The following is a 21,121-nucleotide window of genomic DNA, read 5'->3' as shown; positions in this document are numbered from 1 at the left end:
ACTACATACAGGCTGCACCCGAGGTTAGGATCGAACCTGGGTCCGACAATATGGGGCAGCAGCTCTTCCTGTTGGGCTATTGTGCCACCCATGATTGTTAATGCTTCTGTAAACATGGCAGAGATTGTTAATTTTTTGCAGATGAGTTTATCCATTATATTCTATTTCATTATCTTCTATTTCTGATCCGTATTTACATCAAAAGCATTTTCAGAGCTCTGGCAGTTTTGTTTTAATTGGCATTCATGTGGTTGAACTGCTGGTATAGTTTTATACCAACTCTTCAAACGATTCTCCATTGTTTGGGGATGTACCAATTTTTCTGGCACCTCTTTCAGTGATGTAGGTAACCAATGGAAATAGTTTTGAACTCATAACTCAAATTCATGGGAACATTGTGATATAATCAGATACAAATCTCTTGTATCGCTTGTAATATCAACATCAAATATAAATCTCTATAATGCTTGTAATATCAACATCAAATTGTTCTGATGTAATGTGTGATATTGTTGCAGATCACAGACCTTGCATAGCTCCTGTCATCAATTTCATTGGTCAAGACCCCACTGAGTTACTCTTGCATTATGCCTTTAAAAAAAAATAAATAACATGAATTGGTTAATCATAAAGAATTGTTGGCAAAAGTCAGCTGTAGTTTCACAGACAATTAAGTATGATTACTCATCATTGAGGCATGGTATTGAACCTCAATGACATATGTTCAGATATGAGATTATCCATTCAATTATTATTCCATGATTTGAGCCGATTATCAAGGCCCATATTTTGAGGTTGAAGTTGTATTGTACAGATAGAAATGCAATCCTTTGAGACATTAAATTGATTCACTTTTCTTCTAAATTTAGATCAGTGCATACACTCCAGAGACAATTTTGAAAATAGGCCAAGAGGTTCTCGAGATTCGTGTCATCACATATGCGAAAATAAACACCTTGTATCACATCAACTTATCATTTATCCACTTGGCCTTTGCATGTGCCCATGCAAATGAAATGCAAACCGTTCAGGATTGTACAGTACTTATTGATAAAGCACCTTGAGATAGTTGATGCACAGAAGGTACTATAGAATCACAAGAATGTTTTGTCTTCTGCTTACTTAAGACTATCTCATGAAGATTGAGTATCTGAACCAAGCTCAATTCTAAATTCAACCTTACATTAAAAGCTTCAGCAGAGATTGCAGTCTTCACCCAGAATATGGCATAGACCAGGAAAGCAGGAAAGACAAGTAAACATTTGAACCAGGTACTAGTAATAGATAGCAAGTTCTCATTTCACCTCTCAAGTCGAATAATATGATCTCCTTGCACTGCATTGATTCCTTAATTATGAACTTTCATTTTCAGATTATTTTCTACACTGCAATATCATGAATATTTATGATCCACAATTCAATGAAAATGATAAATTATATTTAATTTTGGTTCAATACAAAAATGCAGTTGTGGTTCTGATGTGTGGTCATGTGTAACACAAGGGGGGGGGGGGGGAACTATATACTTCATGTATTAATGAATTCATACAGCAGACTGTAAATGTTTGGAGAATAGACCAATTCATATATGTTTTGATTTACAAATGTTAAAGGATGACTTTTAGTAGCTTAACCCTTAACCTAGTAACTTTTTATTTCTCATTTTTACAAAATATGTACATTAGAATTTTAAGCTATTAATCACATCCTCATAAACAAAGTAAATTTAATTGTGGAAGAACATACAAAATTTGTTTCTATTATAGTGCAGCTTTAAAAAAGTCAAATCTTTAGTTTACATAGAAGATCTTGTAATTAAGCAAGAGATACCTTCCAGTTGACTGAAGAAAATTAATAGGTTTCTGAATATAATGAAAGAATATATTTCATACATATGTAATGTGTTCTTCACACAAGATAAGCAGCTGGCAAATAGGATTTTATTTTTAACCCCCCCCCCCCCCCCCCCCCACCACAAGATATCCACCAATTATTTTCATATAGAAGTGTTAGCGTAAAGCTCTTCGATTTGTTTGCGGAAGTAATTTCTCATCTCCAGTCTTTTGGCCTTTAATGTTGGGGTCAGCAGGCCATTTTGAACAGAGAACATTTCACAGTGGAGACAGACGTTTTTTACCTATAAGCCAAGAAATCACAAATATCAATATCATCAAATCAATTAATTTGGAAAACAAAAATTGGTTATGTGCAAGGACCAAAATTATGGGAAGATATAACAGGATAACAAAACTAACATGAATGGGTGGTGTGGACTCAATGGACCGAAGGGCCTATTTCCATGCAGTACCTTTCAATTCAATACAGTTAGTTACTACAGCTTTATATTTGTAGTTATTCCAGTTGTAGAAATAAGTATCTATCTTTATATTCCAATTATTTAAGTATTTCTAAGTAATTACAAGTGTTCTACATAATGCTTGCTAAATGTCACCTGTCTCCGGCACCTTTTCATTTCAATTAATTCTGTTTGGAAAGCAAATATGTTGGCATTTACTACAATTACATGTAGGCTTGGTGACACCATATATGTTATACTGTGTACAATTCTGTTTTTAATACATAAGGAATGATATGCTTTCATTAAAGGTTTACTAAATTGATTCCATGGATAATAGGTGGTTCCAGTGAAGAGAGAGCGAACAGTCTGGACCTACACCTAAATGTATTTACAATATTTTTTGTCCATCCAGCACTGGTACTAAATTTGCAAGATTTCCTGCTAAAAATGTAATGTAAAGCCATAACAAGAGTACTCTTTTTTGTTAAATGAGTACATTAATCTATTAGTGATGTGAATTATCGATGCATTTGAGGCCTGTAGTGATAGATATAGATTTTTTAAAAAGATTTGAATTTGTTACTTCTGCTGAGAAATGGAATAAAAATTCACAATATTTTCAAAACATATGACGACATCCTAAATACAAAGCCCACACTGCTCAGATCTTCATTTTCAGAAAGAACTGATAAAATCAAGGCTAAATTAACCTATTTTTTATGCAACTTGGCAATTTTGTCATATTGATAGAAAGTGTTAAATCAATTTCTCCAATGAGCCTTAATTCCAAAAAAAAAAAAATCATAGTTCCATATTTGACATTTTTTTTATTTTTGCTGTTTCTCCTCAAAGTTCTTTCAGAAAATTTCCAACAAATGATAGCTTACTCAAATTCATTAAATTAATAATACCATGCGTTTAAATCCTATTAAAATATGTTAAGTAACTAACACCAAATTTGTTCTTGCATAACATATTAATACTAGGAATTTTCACCATAATAATCATGGGCGTAAAAATCGTAGTCCATACTCCTTACCTGTTCAAATGAATAAAGGCCAGCCTGTTGCCCCAGTTTTACCATGTCCTCCATGATAGCTTTTTTTAAATCCTGAATTTAATCAAAGCATTTTGTTAGGAGTGTCTGGAGCTCTCTTCAAGAATTGACATCCAGCAACAGAAAATGAGATGCAAATAGAAATGCAGAGCAAACTTAAATCATGCAGTGTTCTTCACTACCAACAGAGGTCATCTTATCCCAAACAGGTTTAATCATAAACTTGAGCACACAGTTAGCTGCAGACTCCGCCCAGGACAGGAAGGCTCTGCAGGAACGGAAGGGACGTCACGACCGCGGTGCCACAGGTGCTGTCGCCGAGGGAGGACGGACGGAGCCGCGGCTCGAGAGACTAACAGAGACTAACAGAGGCAAAGAGGTTTGCCACGCACTGCAAGGGAGCAGTGGACCAGACAGGAAGAGCGGACGGAATTACCACTAGACAGCCAAACCAGTAGGTAATTTACGGCTGGGGTGAGTACTTTCCCATTTATAGGAGGTAGGATTATATAAATAAGGGGTGTATCAATACAGTAGGGGATTCTTAAATAGGACCAGTTAATTACTTATATAAGATGGGCGGTCAGGAGATGTGCCAATACTGTGAGATGTGGGAATTTGTCGACACCATTGATGTAGAAGATCCCTACAGCTGCAGTAAGTGTTTGAGGCTAGAGGAACTCCAGCTCCGCATTGATGAGCTGGAGACCCAACTTCATACGCTGCGGTACATCAGGGAGGGGGAGTATTACCTGGATGTTTTGTGCCAGGGGATGGTCACACCGACCAGTTTAACTAATTCAGTAGGCAGTGAGCAAGGAAAGGAAGGTGTGGCCATAAGCGAGGCAGGTAGGGGGAACCAGGAGGAGATGCGGCAGGAGCCACAGCCCTTGTCCCTGACGAGCATGACCGAGGCTCTTACTCAATGTAAGGACGGGATCAGGGGCTGTGGGAGGGATGAGCAACCTGGCTGCAGCACCGTGGATCAGGAGGCCATTCAAGAGGGGGGAGTTAGAAGAAATGCCGTAGTGATAGGGGATAGTATTATTCGGGGGGTAGATAAGGTTCTCTGCGGCCAGCAGAACATGTCCCGAAGGCTGTGTTGCCTACCCGGTGCTAGGGTTAAGGATATCTCTGCGATGCTGGAGAGAAATTTGCAGTGGGAGGGGGAGGATCCAGTGGTCGTGGTCCATGTGGGGACCAATGACATAGGAAGGACGAGGAAGGAGGATCTGCTGAAGGAGTTTGAGCAGTTAGGGAATAAATTAAAAAGCAGAACCTCGAGGGTACTGATCTCCGGATTGCTACCTGAGCCAAGGGCCAAATCGGCGAGGGTACGTAAAATTAAAAAGCTGAATGCGTGGCTCAAAGACTGGTGTGGGAATAATGGGTTTGGTTTCTTGGGCCACTGGCACCAGTACTGGGACAGGGGGGATCTGTTCTGTAAGGACGGACTTCACCTGAACGGTGCTGGGACTGGGGTCCTGGCAAATCATATAACTAGGGCAGTAGAGAGGTCTTTAAACTAAGTAGCGGGGGGGAGGTATCAAGGGGGGTAATAACGGCGGGGGTAGAGGAAATAGAGCAGGGTATCAGTGGGGAAGCGGAAAGTCAAAATGTGACAGGAGACAGAATGTGTGAAGATAAAGCTCTAGATGTAAAAGGGGCAAAAACGGAAAGGAAGGGTAGTAAAAATCATCTGAAAGTGCTTTATCTAAATGCACGGAGTATTCGTAATAAGATAAATGAATTAACGGTGCAATTAAGTATATATAGTTATGATATCGTGGCCATTACGGAGACATGGCTGCAAGGGGATCAGGACTGGGAGTTAAATATAGAGGGGTACTCGACAATTAGGAAAGATAGACAGGAAAGAAAGGGAGGAGGGGTGGCCCTTTTAATAAGGGAGGGAATAACGGCAATAGAGAGGAAGGATATTGCGTTGAAGGATCAGGATAGTGAAACAGCTTGGGTACAGATAGAGAATAACAAGGGGAAAAAAACACTAGTGGGTGTAATTTATAGACCTCCAAATAGCTGTGACGCTGTTAGTCAGAACATAAATCTGCAAATAGTTGACGCATGTAAAAAGGGAACTGCTGTAATCATGGGGGACTTCAATTTTCATATTAATTGGGCAAACCAAACTGGGCAGGGTAGACTAGAGGAAGAGTTTATAGAATGTATTAGAGACGGGTTCCTAGAACAGTATGTCACAGAACCGACAAGGGGGGAGGCAATCTTGGATCTGGTCCTGTGTAATGAAGCAGGATTAATTAAAAATGTCATAGTTAGGGACTCGTTGGGAACAAGTGACCACAATATGGTCGAATTCCATATTCAAATAGAAGGGGAGCAGGTTGAAACTCAGGCTAGGGTGCTTAGTCTAAATAAGGGGGATTATGAAGGTATGAGGACTGAGCTGATCAAAGTTGACTGGGATAGCAGACTCAAGAATAAGACGGTACATGAGCAGTGGTGTACGTTTAAGGGTCTACTGTATAACCTTCAAGAAAAATTTATTCCTATGAAGAAAAAAAGGGGTAAGGGTAAGAACAGTCAGCCATGGCTCAGTAAAACTATAAAGGATAGTATTCGGCTGAAGGCAAGGGCATATAAGGTAGCCAGAGATAGTGGGAGGGTAGAGGATTGGGAAGCATTTAAAGGTCAGCAAAAAATAACTAAGAGATTAATTAAGACGGGGAAAATAGACTATGAAAGGAATTTAGCAAACAACATAAAAACTAATAGTAAAAGTTTTTATAGCTATATAAAAAGAAAAAGGGTGGCTAAGGTGAACGTTGGTCCATTGGAGGGTGAGACTGGAGAGTTGTTGGTGGGGAACATGGAAATGGCAAAGGCATTAAACGAGTATTTTGTATCAGTCTTCACCATAGAAGACACAAAAAATATGCCAACGCTGGATAAACAGGGGGCGGTAGGAATGGAGGAGCTAAATACTATTAAGATCACCAAGGAGGTGGTATTAGGGAAATTAATGAGACTGAAGGAGGATAAATCCCCTGGGCCTGATGGATTACATCCAAGGGTCTTGAGGGAGATAGCGGTGGGGATTGTGGATGCATTGGTGATAATTTTCCAAAACTCCCTGGAGGCAGGAACGGTCCCAGTGGATTGGAAAATGGCCAATGTAACACCTATATTTAAAAAAGGAAGTAAACAGAAGGCGGGTAACTATAGACCGGTTAGTCTAACATCGGTGGTGGGTAAAATGTTAGAGACAATTATTAAAGAAACACTAACGGGGCACTTGGATAAACATGACTTCATCGGACAGAACCAGCATGGTTTTGTGAAGGGGAAGTCCTGTTTAACGAATCTGCTCGAATTCTTTGAGGAAGTAACAACCCGGGTGGATAAAGGGGAACCGGTGGATGTGGTATACTTGGACTTCCAAAAGGCTTTTGACAAGGTGCCACATAAGAGACTATTGCTAAAAATAAAAAATTATGGGATTGGGGGTAATATATTAGCATGGGTAGAGGATTGGCTAACAAATAGGAAGCAGAGAGTGGGGATAAATGGTTCATACTCGGGATGGCAACCGGTAACTAGCGGGGTTCCACAAGGGTCGGTGCTGGGACCCCAGTTGTTCACAATTTATATAAATGATTTGGAGGAGGGAACCAAGTGTAATATATCAAAATTTGCGGACGATACAAAAATGGGAGGAAAAGTAGGGGATGAGGAGGATAGGAAGAGTCTGCAAAAGGATATAGATAAGCTAGGTGAGTGGGCAACAACTTGGCAGATGAAGTTTAATACTAATAAATGTGAAGTCATTCACTTTGGGAAAAAAAATGATAGGGCAAGTTATTTTCTAAATGAGGAGGAGCTGCGTTGTAATGCAACGCAAAGGGATCTAGGGGTATTAGTACATGAATCACTAAAAGTTAGTATGCAGGTGCAGCAAGCAATCAGGAAGGCCAATGGAGTTTTGGCCTTTATTGCTAGGGGGATTGAGTATAAAAACACGGAGGTCTTGCTGCAGCTGTACACAGTATTAGTGAGACCACATTTGGAATACTGTGTACAGTTCTGGGGTCCATACTTAAGAAAGGATGTACTAGCCCTGGAGGCAGTGCAGCGAAGGTTTACAAGATTAATTCCTGCAATGAGGGGATTGACATATGAGGAAAGGTTAAGTAGGCTGGAACTCTACTCTTTGGAGTTTAGAAGAATGAGAGGCGATCTCATTGAAACATATAAGATCGTGAGGGGCCTTGATCGGGTGGATGCACCGAGGATGTTCCCAATGATCGGGGAAACTAGAACTAGGGGACATAGTTGCAGAATAAGGGGGGGCTCTTTTAGGACTGAGATGAGGAAGAACTTCTTCACCCAGAGGGTGGTTAGTTTATGGAATTCACTGCCCCAGGGAGCAGTGGAAGCAGAAACTTTAAATATATTTAAGACTAAAATAGATGGTTTTTTAGCTGCCAAGGGGATAAGGGGATACGGGGAGAGGGCAGGGATATGGACCTAGGTATGGTTAGTATAGTAAGACCTGAGTGATCTCCTGGACAAGTGTCGATCGCCTGGATTGGGGTCGGAGAGGAATTTCCTGGATTTTTTTCCCGAATTGGACCTGGGTTTTTATCCGGTTTTTTGCCTCCCCCAGGAGATCACGAGGTTTTTGGGGTGGAGAGGGGTGATAGCGGTATAAAGGGGAGGGTAGTGTCTTGTGTTCTGTGTCTTGTGTCTACTGTTTGTGGGTAAGTGTGTCTGTTTAGTGTTCAGCCATGAGCGAATGGCGGTGCGGGCTCGACGGACCTGGTGGTCTACTCTCGCACCTACTTTCTATGTTTCTATGTTTCTATGTTATGTTTACTGCAAAATTATTTATAATGATATCAGGTTTAATGCATTATAAATTCCAGATATGCATCTTTAAATGCACTTTAAAAACATACCTTGGATTTACACAGCTCTCCATATGATCCATTAAATCCCCTTTTCCCTGCCCAGGCTTCTGTGGCTTCTGGATCTGGTACGACAATACCTACCAAGAAGGACTATACCAACGCAGTGGAAGGATGTTTATATGTCATCAGAAAATGAAACAAATTTTAAATATTAAAATTTATAGATTCAACTTTCATGAGATGAAAAGTTGTAATAAAATGTAAACAGCTTTTGATTGTTGTATTAAATGTTAATAGCACCACAAGTTGTCCCGTTAAATAATAACACACCATTTATATAAATGCTTTTTACAACTGTTCTATTATATTATTAATTCTTGAGTGAATTTCGGTTTATGTTTGCTTGCAATTGTTTCCCATTCAGTAGGCCGTTCTTTCCCTTAATTGCTCATTGTTGAGTCCCACTATCACGTTGATATTTATTATATTCTCTGATGTATTGGGTAACATATATACAATACAAAACAGGAAACCGTCAGTAAGATGAAGAAAAATGCAAATAACCCGAGACAAAAATATATTTAAAGAACCGGATTAATGGGTAATATTCCACACAGATGTTCAAATGCAATTGTTATACATTTTAATATTACAAATACATATTTACCTGCAAACTATCTCCATGGACATACACTTGGGCCACAGGTTCACTCCGTACATAAATATTCTCAATTTTTTCAGGCGCAATGTATTCTCCTTGAGCAAGTTTGAATATATGTTTCTTTCGGTCTATGATTTTTAAAGTGCCATTCTATATTTAAGAAAACAAAGCAAAGACCTCCACAAAACTTTTGACATTAACTACAATGTAAATCACAATATTACTGTTGAAAAATAAAGCATAATGGAAAATTCTAGGTGGCTATTTCTAGTATGTAATTGACCCCAGTTGCCCTCCAGAAGGTGATGGTGAGCTGCCTTCTTGAACTACTGCTGGTGGGGAGTGGATCACCTACAATGTTATCCAGGATTTTGTCCCATTGATGGTGAAGGAACAGTGGTGTATTTCCAAGTCAGGATGGTGTGTGGCTTGATGTTCACTTGTAGGATCCTCCACATACTGCTCCAGAAAATCATTTATTTTATACAATCCCCATTAAGCCATTAATTCATAGCAAAAAGATTTGAGTATAAGAGCAGGGAAGTTCTACTGCAGTTGTACAGGGTCTTGGTGAGACCACACCTGGAGTATTGTGTACAGTTTTGGTCTCCTAATCTGAGGAAATACATTTTTGCCATAGAGAGAGTACAGAGAAGGTTCACCAGACTGATTCCTGGGATGGCAGGACTTTCATATGAAGAAAGACTGGATAGACTCGGCTTGTACTCGCTAGAATTTAGAAGATTGAGGGGGATCTTATAGAAACTTACAAAATTCTTAAGGGGTTGGACAGGCTAGATGCAGGAAGTTTATTCCCGATGTTGGGGAAGTCCAGAACAAGGGGTCACAGTTTAAGGATAAGGGGGAAGTCTTTTAGGACCGAGATGAGAAAATCATTTTTTACACAGAGTGTGGTGAATCTGCGGAATTCTCTGCCACAGAAGGTAGTTGAGGCCAGTTCATTGGCTATATTTAAGAGGGAGTTAGATGTGGCCCTTGTGGCTAAAGGGATCAGGGGGTATGGAGAGAAGGCAGGTACTGGATACTGAGTTGGATGATCAGCCATGATCATATTGAATGGCGGTGCAGGCTCGAAGGGCCGAATGGCCTACTCCTGCACCTATTTTCTATGTTTCTATATAGAATTGCAGAATATTCAATTATTTTTCTTTCAATATCCATTTGGAATGGGGTATGCTATTTGGACTGTCGAGTGTCCTGCTATTCAGTGAAGAGATGGTCGTTCTGTATTTAATTCCACTTTTGCCTCAGTTATTGATTCGTTTAGTTTAGAGATACAGCATTGAAATAGGCCCTTCGGCCCACCAAGTCTGCACCGACCGGCAGTCACCCATATATTAGTTCTATCCTACTCACTAGGAACATTTTTGTAACTGAAGCCAATTAAACTACAAATCTGTACGTCTTTGGAATGTAGGAGAAAACCAGAGCACCTGGAGACCACCAACGCAGGCATGGAGAATGTACAAACTGTACATACATCACCCAAAGTCAGGATTGAACCCGGCACTGTAGTACTGTGAGGCAGTAACTGTACCACTGCCCTTACAGTTTAGTTAATTATATTGAACAAAGTTAATTAATTTATATTGCAACAATTATATCTGAATGAAACATAGAAATTAGGTGCAGGAGTAGGCCATTCGGCCCTTCGAGCCTGCACCGCCATTCAATATGATCATGGCTGATCATCCAACTCAGTATCCTGTACCTGCCTTCTCTCCATACCATCTGATCCCCTTAGCCACAAGGGCCACATCTAAGTCCCTCTTAAATATAGCCAATGAACTGGCCTCGACTACCCTCTGTGGCAGAGAGTTCCAGAGATTCACCACTCTCTGTGTGAAAAAAGTTCTTCTCATCTCGGTTTTAAAGGATTTCCCCCTTATCCTTAAGCTGTGACCCCTTGTCCTGGACTTCCCCAACATCGGGAGCAATCTTCCTGCATCTAGCCTGTCCAACCCCTTAAGAATTTTATAAGTTTCTATAAGATCCCCTCTCAATCTCCTAAATTCTAGAGAGTATAAACCAAGTCTATCCAGTCTTTATTCATAAGACAGTCCTGACATCCCAGGAATCAGTCTGGTGAACCTTCTCTGCACTCCCTCTAGGGCAATAATGTCCTTCCTCAGATTTGGAGACCAAAACTGTACGCAATACTCCAGGTGTGGTCTCACCAAGACCCTGTACAACTGCAGTAGAACCTCCCTGCTCCTATACTCAAATCCTTTTGCTATGTAAGCTAACATACCATTCGCTTTCTTCACTGCCTGCTGCACCTGCATGCCTACTTTCAATGACTGGTGTACCATGACACCCAGGTCTCGCTGCATCTCCCCTTTTCCTAGTCGGCCACCATTTAGATAATAGTCTGCTTCCCTGTTTTTGCCACCAAAATGGATAACCTCACATTTATCCACATTATACTGCATCTGCCAAACATTTGCCCACTCACCCAGCCTATCCAAGTCACCTTGCAGTATCTTAGCATCCTCCTCACAGCTAACACTGCCCCCCAGCTTAGTGTCATCCGCAAACTTGGAGATATTGCCTTCAATTCCCTCATCCAGATCATTAATATATATTGTAAATAGCTGGGGTCCCAGCACTGAGCCTTGCGGTACCCCACTAGTCACTGCCTGCCATTGTGAAAAGGACCCGTTTACTCCTACTCTTTGCTTCCTGTTTGCCAGCCAGTTCTCTATCCACATCAATACTGAACCCCCAATGCCGTGTGCTTTAAGTTTGTATACTAATCTCTTATGTGGGACCTTGTCGAAAGCCTTCTGGAAGTCCAGATACACCACATCCACTGGTTCTCCCCTATCCACGCTACTAGTTACATCCTCGAAAAATGCTACAAGATTCGTCAGACATGATTTACCTTTTGTAAATCCATGCTGACTTTGTCCAATGATTTCACCACTTTCCAAATGTGCTGCTATCCCATCTTTAATACATGACTCTAGTAGTTTCCCCACTACCGATGTTAGACTAACTGGTCTGTAATTCCCCGTTTTCTCTCTCCCTCCCTTCTTAAAAAGTGGGGTTACGTTTGCTACCCGCCAATCCTCAGGAACTACTCCAGAATCTAAAGAGTTTTGAAAGATTATTACTAATGCATCCACTATTTCTGGAGCTACTTCCTTAAGTACTCTGGGATGCAGCCTATCTGGCCCTGGGGATTTATCGGCCTTTAATCCATTCAATTTACCCCACACCACTTCCCGGCTAACCTGGATTTCACTCAATTCCTCCAACTCCTTTGACCCGCGGTCCCCTGCTATTTCTGGCAGATTATTTATGTCTTCCTTAGTGAAGACGGAACCAAAGTAGTTATTCAATTGGTCCGCCATATCCTTGTTCCCCATGATCAACTCACCTGTTTCTGACTGCAAGGGACCTACATTTGTTTTAACTAATCTCTTTCTTTTCACATATCTATAAAAACTTTTGCAGTCAGTTTTTATGTTCCCTGCCAGTTTTCTTTCATAATCTATTTTTCCTTTCCTAATTAAGCCCTTTGTCCTCCTCTGCTGGTCTCTGAATTTCTCCCAGTCCTCCGGTATGCTGCTTTTTCTGGCTAATTTGTATGCATCATCCTTCGCTTTGATACTATCCCTGATTTCCCTTGTTATCCACGGATGTACTACCTTCCCTGATTTATTCTTTTGCCAAACTGGGATGAACAATTTTTGTAGTTCATCCATGCAGTCTTTAAATGTCTTCCATTGCATATCCACCGTCAACCCTTTTAGAATTAATTGCCAGTCAATCTTGGCCAATTCACGTCTCATACCCTCAAAGTTACCTTTCTTTAAGTTCAGAACCATTGTTTCTGAATTAACAATGTCACTCTCCATCCTAATGAAGAACTCAACCATATTATGGTCACTCTTGCCCAAGGGGGCACGTACAACAAGACTGCTAACTAACCCTTCCTCATTACTCAATACCCAGTCTAAAATAGCCTGCTCTCTCAATGAAAGTCGGGTGTTGTTAAGAAACCAATGTTAAGAAACTATTAGCTATTATTCTTCTACATGTGATTGTACTCCAAACTCCCATTTATATTTAGATACAAATTTATAACAATGATACTCAGGAGTGTATATTTCACAAAGGCTGTATTTCAACTTCAGAAAATGATAATTAATTAGCTAAACCACACAATGAAACTAATTAGATGAAAAATGCTCACCTTTAACCATTTGCCAATGTCCCCAGTATGTAGCCATCTGTCTTTGTCCAAGGCTTCAGCAGTTTTCTCTGTGTCTTTGAGGTAGCCTTTGAAGACATTTGGTCCTTTCACACATATCTACAATGTAATGGTCATTTGAAACTGTGAGTCAAAAGGTTATGTTGTCATTTTATGTTTCAATCTTCCACAATCGGGTTTCTTTATAGTTGGAGATACCTCAGCATTAGTTTTTGGTGTCACTTTTGCACAGTCAAATCAGTCCCCTGTCTGCCACTTCAATGTGGTGAGTTGGAATGATAGAGGCAGTCAAAGTAGTGAGGGCAATAATAATCAAATTGCTCTACGGAGGAGCATGTTATAATTTCTGAAGATTTTCTTCATGTGATAAGTCCTTCAAATAGAATATCAAAGAATACCTAAAGCTAGGGCTGAAATATCATGAGATGTAAATATTTACCTACCTCTCCTTCTCCTTTGGCAGAGAAATATTTCATTTCTTCTACATCAATAAGTTTGAGAAAATTACATGGTAAAGGAGCCCCAACATGTCCTGGAGAAAGTGGATGAAGCAATTTATTAATTGCAAAGTGAATCATTTTATGTCATGAAGGAGAATATCGATTTTAATGTGTGATTGGAGACCAGAACTAAAGTACGTAAATACAAAACTGATTAAAGTTTGCTTAGACACTAATGACCAGAAGAGGCATCCTATCCTCCTTTCCCATTCTTTTTGCAATTTTCCCCTTGGTCCTTTTGTTCAACTCCCTTATCCTCTATTTTCCCTCCTCCACTCTTTATACCCTACTTCCTGCACAACTTGCTAGCCTGTTTTCTTCTTGTCCTTTACAGCTCTTCATTCCACTTGCTTTTCCTCCTCTTAATCCTATTTTGCGCAACTTGTGTCTTAAATTTACCTCCTTTATTTTTATTTTCCTCCTCTCCCTGTCCCATCAAACTACAAAACACTCCCTCTTCACACCATTGCTTCCATACCATTATCCGTATACTTTCCTCCTGCAGTTCTTCCCATCCTCTTCCAATATTCTCTTTCTTTCCTCTACATTTTCTTCTAACCGTTTCCTTCTTCAGCACTCTTCCAGTCTCACCATCCATTTAATCTCCTTATTCCTCTCTACTTTTTTCATCCATGCACTTTAAATAATTTTTCTCCTCGTGCCCTCCTCCGAATCTTTCATGCACTCTCCTAAACCTTCCTTTACGTCCAGCTCCATGTTTTTTCCAAGCACTTTCCTGGACAGCCCTCCTGCTTCTCATATCTCTCACCATTTTCCTTGCCTTACTTTTCTCTCCACCCTACAAAGCAACCATTCATTTACATCTGTTCTAGTCCCATTTTCCTCTCATCTATCTTTTCAGATTTTCCTTCCTCATCTCTTCTAAATTCCCCTTTCCTCCCTCACCTTCCCCATTACTTCAGATTACTCCAACTTGGGACCCACTTGGGTCTCTATCTTCGCATTGATCTCGCTTGTCCTTGCTACTTTGCCCTTCTCCGTTTACATCTTATTCCTCCACGTCATTGTTAAGATTTTATACGTATGAATGACTATCAATAAACAAGGACTGAACAAATCTGAAGCAGGTTTGCTCTATTTCTCGTAGCTGGATATTAATTTAGGAACCTTGTATAAACCTCCACATATATAGGGTGTTATTGCATTGGAAGCTAAAATTACAGTATCAGATAGTACCTGATGTCCAGTCTCCAGGTGTGGTGAATGTACATCCAGCTGTGCACTCAGTCTGTCCATAACCTTCGTATACCTGACAATGGCAAGAAGAGCATTCACAATTTCTTAAAGCTCTATTGTGTTGCGTGTCATAGAAACATAGAAAAATAGGTGCAGGAGTAGGCCATTCGGCCCTTCGAGACTGCACCGCCATTCAATATGATCATGGCTGATCATCCAACTCAGTATCCCATCCCTGCCTTTTCTCCATACCCCCTGATCCCTTTAGCCACAAGGGCCACATCTAACTCCCTCTTAAATATAGCCAATGAACTGGCCTCAACTACCTTCTGTGGCAGAGAATTCCACAGATTCACCACTCTCTGTGTAAAAAATGATTTTCTCATCTCGGTCCTAAAAGACTTCCCTCTTATCCTTAAACTGTGACCCCTAGTTCTGGACTTCCCCAACATCGGGAATAATCTTCCTGCATTTGGCCTGTCCAACCCCTTAAGAATTTTGTAAGTTTCTATAAGATCCCCCCTCAATCTTCTAAATTCTAGCGTGTACAAGCCGAGTCTATCCAGTCTTTCTTCATATGAAAGTCCTGCCATCCCAGGAATCAGTCTGGTGAACCTTCTCTGTACTCCTTCTACGGCAAGAATGTCTTTCCTCAGATTAAAGACCAAAACTGTACGCAATACTCCAGGTGCGGTCTCACCAAGACCCTGTACAACTGCAGTAGAACCTCCCTGCTCTTATACTCAAATCCTTTTGCTATGAATGCTAACATACCATTTGCTTTCTTCACTGCCTGCTGCACCTGCATTCCTCCTACTTTCAATGACTGGTGTACCATGACACCCAGGTCTCGTTGCATCTCCCCTTTTCCTAATCGGCCACCATTCAGATAATAGTCTACTTTCCTGTTTTTGCCACCAAAGTGGATAACCTCACATTTATCCACATTATACTGCATCCGCCATGCATTTGCCCACTCACCCAACCTATCCAAGTCACCTTGCAGCCTCCTAGCATTCTCCTCACAACTAACACTGCCCCCCAGCTTAGTGTCACCCGCAAACTTGGAGATGTTGCATTCAATTCCCTCATCCAGATCATTAATATATATTGTAAATAGCTGGGGTCCCAGCACTGAGCCTTGCGGTACCCCACTAGTCACTGCCTGCCATTCTGAAAAAGACCCATTTACTCCTACTCTTTGCTTCCTGTCTGTCAGCCAGTTCTCTATCCACTTCAATACTGAACCCCCAATACCGTGTGCTTTAAGTTTGTATACTAATCTCTTATGTGGGACCTTGTCGAAAGCCTTCTGAAAGTCCAGATATAACACATCCACTGGTTCTCCCTTATCCACTCTACTAGTTACATCCTCGAAAAATTCTATAAGATTCGTCAGACATGATTTACCTTTCATAAATCCATGCTGACTTTGTCCAATGAATTCACCACTTTCCAAATGTGCTGCTATCCCATCTTTACTAACTGACTCCAGAATTTTCCCCACCACTGATGTTAGACTAACTGGTCAGTAATTCCCCGTTTTCTCTCTCCCTCCCTTTTTAAAAAGTGGGGTTACATTAGCTACCCTCCAGTCCTCAGGAACTACTCCAGAATCTAAAGAGTTTCGAAAAATTATCACTAATGCATCCACTATTTCTGCAGCTACTTCCTTGAGTACTCTGGGATGCAACTTATCTGGCCCTGGGGATTTATCGGCCTTTAATCCATTCAATTTAGCTAACACCACTTCCTGGCTAACCTGGATTTCACTCAGTTCCTCCATCTCATTTAACCCCCGGTTCCTTGCTATTTCCGGCAGATTATTTATAATAATAATACATTTTATTTGTATAGCGCTTTTCAAGGACTCAAAGTCGCTTTACATGGTGAGTCAAGAACAAAACTAAATAGAGCAGTAAGACAGAGATGCAAAGGGGAGGGGGACATGGGACTAAGGGTATGCAGAGGTGAAGAGATGGATCTTGAGGTCGGACTGGAAGATGGTGAGGGACTCAGAAGTTCGGATCAATTGTGGGAGGGAGTTCCAGAGCCTGGGAGCTGCCCTGGAGAAGGCTCTGTCTCCAAAAGTGCAGAGGTTGGATTTCAGAATGGAGAGGAGACCGGCTGAAATGGATCTGAGGGACCGTGAGGGTTGGTAGGGGGAGAGGAGGTCAGTGAGATAAGGGGGGGCCAGGTGGTTGAGGGCTTTGTAGGTGAGGACCAGAATTTTGTAGATGATCCGGTGGGAAATGGGAAGCCAGTGAAGTTCTTTGAGGACTGGGGTGATGTGGTGCCAGGATTTGGTATGGGTAATGAGTCGGGCGACTGCATTCTGGACCAGTTGGAGTCGGTTGATGTTGCTGGAATTAATGCCAAAGAGAAGAGAGTTACAGTAGTCCAGTCGGGAGGAGATGAAGGCATGGATGAGTCTTTCAGCAGTGGGGGGTGTGAGAGAGGGTCTGATTTTGGCAATGTTGCGGAGGTGAAAAAATGATGTTTTGACAACATGGCGGATGTGAGGCTCAAGGGAGAGGGTCGAGTCAAAGATCACGCCAAGGTTGTGGGCCTGAGGAGATGGGGAGACAGTGGTGCCGTCAATAGTGAGAGTGGGGTTGTTAATTTTGGTAAGTGTTGATTTGGAGCCAACGAGGAGAAATTCTGTTTTGTTACTGTTTAATTTAAGGAAGTTGAGTTGCATCCAAGATTTGATGGCTGACAGGCAGGAGTTGATATGGGAGAGAGGGGGGTGGTGGGGGGACTTGGTGCTGAGATAGATCTGGGTGTCATCAGTATAGCAATGGAAGTCCAGTTTGAAGTGACGGAGTATATGACCAAGGGGGAGGATGTAGATGATGAAGAGGAGGGGACCGAGAATAGAGCCTTGGGGAACGCCTTGAGTGACAGTGTAGCAGAGGTGTGGTTATGGAGAGAGATGAAGTGTCTTCCTTAGTGAAGACAGAACCAAAGCAGTTATTCAATTGGTCTGCCATGTCCTTGTTCCCCATGATCAATTTGCCCGTTTCTGACTGCAAGGGACCTACATTTGTTTTAACTAATCTTTTCCTCTCCACATATCTATAAACACTTTTGCAGTCAGTTTTTATGTTCCCTGCCAGTTTTCTTTCATAATCTATTTTCCCTTTCCTAATTAAGCCTTTTGTCCTCTTCTGCTGGACTCTGAATTTCTCCCAGTCCTCTGGTATGCTGCTTTTTCTGGCTAATTTGTACACTTCATCTTTTGTTTTGATACTATCCCTGATTTCCCTTGTTATCCACGGATGCACTACCTTCCCTGATTTATTCTTTTGCCAAACTGGGATGAACAATTGTTGTAGTTCATCCATGCAGTTTTTAAATGCCTTCCATTGCATATCCAACATCAACCCTATAAGAATCATTTGCCAGTCTATCTTGGCCAATTCACATCTCATACCCTCAAAGTCACCTTTTTTTAAGTTCAGGACCCTTGTTTCTGAATTAACAATGTCACTCTCCATCCTAATGAAGAACTCAATCATATTATGGTCACTAACCCTTCCTCATTGCTCAATACCCAGTCTAGAATAGCCTGCTCTCCATATACTAGCAGAATGGAAGACGGCTATACAACTGCTGGTATCTATCTCCTTTCTTCTTTAAAGTTATAGGTTAAAACTAGATGAGGGGTACACTTTGTTATAATATTGGTTTTTTAAATGAAAAAAAAGAAAAGGAAAATAACAGATGCAAGAAAACGCCTCAGTTGGATGTTAGGGATATTGATAGACCTCAGAGTACAAGTTCATAGATCAGAGTAAGATAGATCCTTTTGAAGTTGGTTATGCTCCAACTTTATAAAGGCTAGTTGCAGCTCTGAGGTGTAGAAAAGATTCGATGAACACTGGGGGGTGTAGAGGAGATACACCAGGATGATGCTTGGGTTGGAGCAGTTCTGTTGCAAGAAGAAGCTGGAGAAGTTAGGTAATTTCTTCCTGCAGCAGAGGTGGTCAAGGGAGGATACGATTGAGGTTTACTAAATATGAGGGATAGAGATAGGTTAGACTGCAGGGAACACCCCCGCCCCCCCATGTCAAAATTAGATAAAACTAGAAGACATGTTTAGTGTAGGGAAGAAGACATTCAAAGGGACAGGCAGCATCTCTGCAGAGAAGGAATGGGTGACATTAGAAGGGTCTCGACCCGAAACGTCACCCATTCTTCCTCTCCAGAGATGCTGCCTGTCCCGCTGAGTTACTTCAGCATTTTGTGTCTATCTTCAGTTTAAACCAGCATCTGCAGTTCCTTCTTACAGATTCAAAAGGGATACAGGGGAACCTTCACCCAGAAAGTGGCAATTGTGTGGAAGGAACTTTCAGAGTAATTTTGTTGCTGATGGCATTTAAGTAGTATCTGAGTTAGTTGTTATGGACAAAGTGCCAGACAACAGGATCACTATGGAAATGTGTCCACCGGCTGGCATGGACAAATTGGGTCAAATGGACTACTTCCTTGCTGCCATTGGCCATTGTTGTGTCTTCGTGTTTGATATCCTGATAATAACGACACAATTCAGGTTGTTTCAGTTGCCTTAATTTACTCCTTTATTCAGCTCCTTTATCTGTGTGGCGTAGTGATACTGAAAGTGCTTACATACCTAATCACAGTGTGTGTGTGTGTGTGTGTGGTGAGTGTGCCTGATACAAAGTAGTGCAGGAGGTTGGGACTGCTACAATGAATATGTAGCATATGTAACATCCCCCCTTCTCAAAAGAAAGGAACAAAATTAGTGACACTAGAGGATTGCCAGAGCGAGGGTGGCAATCCTGTAGCAGATACCGTGGGATTATTCTGCCCACATTCATGGCATTCTGCTTTCTACTATACTACACAACAAAATATATAATGGCAGCTTGTTTTCTTTCAGGTAGTGCGTAGCCAGTCAAGAGTCATGTCTTGACGTGACTTGTCCCTTCCAGTGCTAGCGATAACGCGCTGGGGGTAAGATGTTGCTCCTGGATCTAGTAGATCTGGTTGTTGCCTGCAGTGTTGCACTCGATGTATTGGTAACTTGTTGAGTTGTTTCCTGGCCATTGGTTGGTGCTGGTTGACTATATGACTCACTGGTAGCAGTTTGTGAGAATGTGTTGTCATCAATGGCAGGTGTTGCTGCTGCTGTGGGTGGTGTCCTAGGAGTTGCTGGTGTTGTCTTTGAAGTTGCAGGTGTTGACATTTCAGGTGTCGGGCGGATGTGAATTCTGTTTCGTCTCAACTGCCTGCCCGGTTCTGTCTCTATGATATATGATTTTGGGGTTCCAGCCCTGCTGGTGATTTGTGCTGGGGTCCATTTCTTTGTTGTTGGATCCTGAGCATGTACGTTTTGGCCTTGAAATAGTTCAGGCAAGTACTGTGCATTTTTGTTGTATTGTTTCAGCCCCTCCTCCTGGGCAGCTGCCAATTTTGCCCTTGTTTCTTCTTGGTCGATAGGGGGTTGGATTTTGCTTGGCAGGGTGGTTTTGTATTTCCTGCCATTTAGCATTTCTGCAGGAGACTTCATGTCAGCCTTTAGTGGAGTTGCCCGTAAGGATAAAAGTGCCAGGTTTGGATCCTCCTTTGCCTCTCGGCATTTTATTAGTGTTTTCTTGGCTGTCTGTACTTGCCTTTCAATAAACCCATGGCCCTTTGGGTAATGTGGTGAAGAAGATGTGATTTTGAACCCGTATTCGGTGGCCAGCTCTCTGAATTCCCGAGATGTGAATTGGGTTCCATTGTCACATACGATCTGCTCAGGTATTCCTTGCTCTGCAAACAACCCTCTAACAATTGACACAATTGTTTTAGCTTTCAAGTCCTTTATGTTTCTCACAAATGGGAATTTGGAGTAGTAGCAGGCCATAATCAAATACCATTGCTGGTTCTCTGTGAACAGGTTTGCCATGGCCGGCTTGGGATATCACTGGGTGTCATTTCCTCCTTCTGTTGTGAATTCCTGTATTTTTGGCATATGTGGCATGTAGATACCAGCTTTTCTATGTCCTTGTACATGCCTATCCAGTACACAGCGGATTTAGCACGGAGTCTGCACTTTTCCATTCCTAAGTGTCCCTGGTGGATCTTTTCGAGGATTTCTTTTTTCATGGACTTGGGTATGATGATTCGTGATCCGGCCATCAGGACTCCATTCTCTACCGAAATATCATCACGGATGGTCCAGTATTCGCGGAGGATAGGCTGAACTTGTTGTCTCTTTTCTGGCCACCCCTGTATTACCATTTGGGTGAGGAGCTGGAGTTCTTCAT

General features: G+C 41.5%; 1 protein-coding gene across 3 annotated transcripts in view; it reads right to left on the bottom strand.

Moving 5' to 3' along the window:
• Positions 1–670: 670 nt before the first annotated feature.
• LOC116978262 (long-chain-fatty-acid--CoA ligase 6-like) overlaps positions 671–21,121 on the bottom strand; it is a 90,088-nt gene continuing 69,637 nt past the window's right edge. For all 3 annotated transcript variants that reach the window (XM_033029269.1, XM_033029268.1, XM_033029270.1), the window contains exons 15-21: positions 14,844–14,916; positions 13,590–13,678; positions 13,129–13,245; positions 8,913–9,056; positions 8,294–8,395; positions 3,339–3,410; positions 671–2,137 (exon numbers count right to left, since the gene is read on the bottom strand). In XM_033029269.1, coding sequence (XP_032885160.1) covers positions 1,997–2,137; positions 3,339–3,410; positions 8,294–8,395; positions 8,913–9,056; positions 13,129–13,245; positions 13,590–13,678; positions 14,844–14,916 — 738 coding nt within the window. In that variant the 3' untranslated portion in view covers positions 671–1,996. The remainder of the gene's footprint in view (positions 2,138–3,338; positions 3,411–8,293; positions 8,396–8,912; positions 9,057–13,128; positions 13,246–13,589; positions 13,679–14,843; positions 14,917–21,121) is intronic.

Source organism: Amblyraja radiata, chromosome 11 (genome assembly GCF_010909765.2).
Source record: "Amblyraja radiata isolate CabotCenter1 chromosome 11, sAmbRad1.1.pri, whole genome shotgun sequence".
Taxonomy (NCBI): Eukaryota; Metazoa; Chordata; class Chondrichthyes; order Rajiformes; family Rajidae; genus Amblyraja; species Amblyraja radiata.
This window is presented reverse-complemented; position numbering and strand designations above follow the sequence as displayed.